The sequence below is a fragment of the Austrofundulus limnaeus genome, unplaced genomic scaffold, assembly GCF_001266775.1.
Source record: "Austrofundulus limnaeus strain Quisiro unplaced genomic scaffold, Austrofundulus_limnaeus-1.0 Scaffold61, whole genome shotgun sequence".
Classification (NCBI taxonomy): domain Eukaryota; kingdom Metazoa; phylum Chordata; class Actinopteri; order Cyprinodontiformes; family Rivulidae; genus Austrofundulus; species Austrofundulus limnaeus.
This window is the reverse complement of record NW_013952463.1, coordinates 1,844,980-1,849,644: the sequence shown is the minus strand read 5'-3', so window position 1 is coordinate 1,849,644 and position 4,665 is coordinate 1,844,980. Positions and strand designations below refer to the sequence as shown.

Below are 4,665 nucleotides of genomic sequence, written 5' to 3'. Positions count from 1 at the left end.
TTTTTAAGCCCATGGACATGGAGAAAATTCAGCATATGCTCGGCCAGCAAAGGCTCATGGGGACTTCTCATAAATTAAAATTTGGTATATGCGGTCTTATAAGGTGTGCAAATCTTGATGTGTGCTTAAATCTAATGAAAATATCTCATGTAGTTACTTGTATTTTATGTTTAATCTTAACATAATTCAAAGTTAAAGTGAGTACCATGAGTTAAAACTATCCGACTTCAGCTCCTTGTACCTATAGTTGGACCAATGGTTGAAAAGTGGAAACATAATGTTTCTACATAGGACAGGAGATTATAATCTAATAACCAGGACAACTGCTGGTGGGCCAAATCAAATGGCTTGGGGCCCCATTTTCTTCACCTCTACTCTAAATAAACCCACCAGGTCTGTAATATACAGGGGGAAACACTGATTTTGTAAATATATCCGTCGTTTTCTGGTGTTCACAAGGCCTCTTGTCACCATGTTTACAAAACTATTTTTTATTTAGCCATTTAAACTGATGTGGAGAGGTCAGCAGGTGATTCTTTACTGCTCTYTATTGTTAATGTTTGTTTTATTACATACGGTTCAGATAATAACGCAGCTTCATTAAGCAGATTGTGTGTTTGTGTTCAGGAGGTTATAACCAGCACGGCTTCCTGTCCAGTGTGGAGTGTTACTGTCCGGACAGGAACGAGTGGACGTACGTCACCGACATGCCCGGTGGACTCAGCGGCATGGGCATCACGGTCACCATGGAGCCGTGTCCCGGCTGCATGGCAGAGCAGGAGGAAGACAACGAGGACATATCCAAATAGGAGGAGGAGGTCCTGAATAATGGAAGACTTGTTGATATTCAGCAGAAGTTTTATTCCAACATCAGTTCAAAAACATTTAAAAAAAACTCATTATGAACCCTTCACCTCAGGGTTTTCAGATTTTGCACCTTGGGATAAAAAAACATTTATCTTTTTGTGTTTGAAGGACATGGTGTATTTATTAATTTTTAAATGTTTTTTTTTTCATCAACATGATTACGCACAAAAAGCCTGACTGAAATGATTTTTCCATTCATTTTTTCTAAAAACTTACAAAAAAAAGCCAAGTAAAGCATGGAGGACCTCTGCTCTCTGAGGGCCCGTATTATTAAATATAATATATTTGTAACTCTTTCTGTCTACTTGGTGGTCAGATGTTATAAAAAAATACACAACTTGAACATGACCTTGAATGTCCCTCTTTTCTACTTCCTGTCTGTTCTAAATTTCTACAAATTTGTTTACATTCCCTTTTTTGWGTTGATGTAATTTCAAGCTGCTATTTTATGAATTTGCCCTATTATTATGTCTGTTAAATCACTATATTTCTTGTTAAAACGAAGTATCTCATATAAATGTCAAATACTTTAAACTGTTGTAGTTTTTTCATTAGAGCCTTATGTTGGCCTGTTTGACCACTAGATGGTGGAAGAAGTCTAAAAATGTGGACAAAAATGGGTTCACATTGTGACACACAATAGCAGACTCCGTCTGAAAAAAAAAAGAAAATGTTAAAAACGTAGCCATGTGGGCTTAAATTTCAGGCGCGTCCTGTTTTACGTACAAGCTCTTTGTCAGTTTTATTTTTTTTATTAAACATAATAGTTGGAGCTAATTAYAGCTCACTGAAGCCTTTATTCTACGCCGTCCTCAAACAGACACAATCCACTGGACTGAGGACAGAGTTAGTCATCAAACCACAGACGTCACTTGTGTGTTTACCTCTTCCTCTCTGCTCTGCTGCTCTCCATCTCCTCCACGTCTCACCTGCATATTTACCCAACCGGCCGTTCAAAAACAACAAAAGAAAATAAGAGGGCCTCAGAACTGAACACATTTTGATTTCTGAGGTGAAACAAATGGGAGCAGAAAGACTAATTCATGTTTTTGTGTTGGTTTGTGTGTGTGTGTATTAACAGAGCAACCTGTTGGTGCACCTAGAGGATGCTCCGGTTGTGTGTCCGCCGGGCCCTGGAGAAGAAAGCAGGACCCTCTTACTTGCAGCCCTACATCAGAGCAAGTGACTCACATGTCGAACGCATGACGCAGGCGTCTCCTACGAGTGTGCACATGGTTACACAAACACATTTGTTCTCTCTCTCTCTGTGCGTGTGCGTGTGCCGCGCTTGTGCAAGACAAAGCTGGCTGTCTCCTATTCACAGGCTGTGGAAACAGATTTGCCTCAATGTGTTCATTGTCTCASGAGGGGAGGGGATGTAGCTCTGTGTGGCAGGGAGGTTTTGGCGTCTGCGGAGGGAAAATAGTGCAGATGTAGCTGCTGTACATCGTTTGCATGCGCTGCACTAACAGTTCACATGACCCCCCCCCCCCACACCCCCCACAGGAGGAAGCAATGGAGGAGAGGGTCATGTACCGAGTAACAAGACAGACAATGACCAGAAGAAAGGCTGCTGATTTACATGAAAACTGTTATTTAATATGTAAAATCATAATTTGGGACTTCATAATAAACCCAGGCTTTCGGTGGTACCCAGTGTTGCACAATGACGACCAGTGTTGGACTTGGTTCTGCTAATCCGCTAACAGCTAATGGCAGAACTAATTTTTTGTTCAGCAGCATTTTTACTAACTTTGAAAACCAATTTTAAAGGTTTTGCCAACTTTAAGTCTGCTAACATCTAACTAATAGTCAAAGGTGTCTTAGCGATTAGCTATTAATGTGCCGTCTGCTCATTTTATTGATTTAGCTGAATAGCATTAGCTTCTTATTGAGGTTTTTGGGAGGGGGGGCTGTGGCAGAGTGGTTAAGGGAGTCCAGCCATCTCGGTCGTTGTGTCCTTGAGCAAGACACTTCACCCACCTTGTATGCTGATGGTGGTCAGAGGGTCCGGTGGTGCCAGTGCATGGCAGCCCCACCTCTGTCAGTGTGACCCAGGGCAGCTGTGGCTACAWTGTAGCTTACCATCATCAGTGTGTGAATGGGTGAATGTCTGTAAGTGAAGCGCTTTGGGGTCTGGAGGGTCTTAATAAAACGCTCTAAGTTCAGTCCATTTACCATTTTACACGTTTAGCAGTTTAGTAATAGCAAAGCTTTACGTTTTTGGTTAGCAGCTTTTTACTAACTTTAAAACTATTATTAGACCAATCTACAATCAGCTGTAAATTAACAATCAATCGTTTCTTTCTCCACATTTCATTAAAAACTCTCCTGTGGTTCATGAGATATTTTGCTAACAGACGAAYTGTTGACTTCTGAGAATTAATGCCAAAGTTGGAAGCAGAAATGACACACAATATGGATAAGCTACAAAATACCTGTGAGACTGACCACGTTTGCAGTGGTTTTGTTTTCTGTAACCAGTTGGCTGTGGTGGCCATCTTGAATTGTTTGACTCCAAAAGGTACGGTTAGGAAGTACACAAAACTTTAAACTGCTATAAAACAAAACGGGATGTTTCTTTTACAATGAGGCTCATACTTATTTGGTCTTAAATAGATCCGAACACATGCAGGTCGTCAAATCAAGGCTCCACAGGACCCGGAGAGGTGGTGGTGGTGGTGGTGGTGGGGGGTGTCTTTAACACCACTGGGCCCTGTAGCCACACACACACACACACACACACACACACACACACGGGTGTAGGTGTGACCTTGGGAAGTGATGACCTCATCAACATCCCTGCCTGCAAAGCTAATCTGTTTCGTTCTGAAGGATGCTCCCTCAACAGAGCCACTCATGAAGGTGACTTTGGTGGCGTGGAAACACGCCTCAGCGAGGTGCACCCAAACGCACTCAAACGGGGATTAAATGTGCACAGTGCACGAGTGCTGCCCATGTTCACCTGTATCCTGACCAGACAAAAAACTTTGAAACTGCGTGACGTGTAGCCAGTTTTGAGTTAATTCCTGCAGCAGGTGTTTCAGAATAATAGTGAAATCCCAAAAGCTGCATTGAGAAGTTCCCTCAATTCAGCACTAAGTTTAAAGGGACAGTCTGGTCATTTTTGAAGTGTTCTCGTGGATGTCACGAATGGTAAAGAACTATTTATAACAGAACATCCCTTAAAGAAATGAATAGAATACCCCTTTAAACTCTAATAACTTTTCCATTGAGGTGCAACAGTTCACTTAACAGGTGTGGGTTCACCAATGTACCATTTCTAAACTCTCTACAGAGCTTAGCTTTGTGCTATATGAAATAAGATTCAACGATAGGTCTTCTAAGATGTCCATTTTGGGTGTAAACYTGTTTCCCCTACCATTATCAAACATYGCAATGTAGCGCTAAAGAACATCTACAGAAATGTGCTTTTGTTTTCTAGTTATGCATAGACAGAAATCKTGTTGTTGTTAATCCCACGAGTCTGTTGCACAGTTGTGCTTCTGCAGTGGTGAGCACTGTTCCACTAAACAGGCAATAGTGAAGCTAACTTTTTGTTTGTCTACATGTCGAGTTGTACCGATTGATCACACAGGTTTTCCACTATTTTGCATGTATACAGATATATAGAGAAAAACTCGCAGATTAAAGGGATCCACGATTAGTTGTAACATTAAACTTTATTTGATAAACGTCTATTTTAACTGTGAAATAAAGACTGTAAAAATACTGTAGGCTGTTTAGTTTTGTAAATTTTTTAAAATATATTTTAACACGGACGGAGCCATTTTATTT

At 41.0% G+C, this 4,665-nt stretch overlaps 1 protein-coding gene across 1 annotated transcript in view; it reads left to right on the top strand.

The window, feature by feature from the left end:
- The window catches only part of keap1a (kelch-like ECH-associated protein 1a), a gene marked incomplete at its 5' end in the record, with an annotated part of 28,989 nt that extends 27,588 nt beyond the window's left edge, over nucleotides 1–1,401 (top strand). The window contains 1 exon segment of the mRNA XM_014009783.1: nucleotides 628–1,401. Within this exon segment, the coding sequence (XP_013865237.1) occupies nucleotides 628–809 (182 nt within the window).
- Between the last annotated feature and the right edge of the window lie 3,264 nt (nucleotides 1,402–4,665).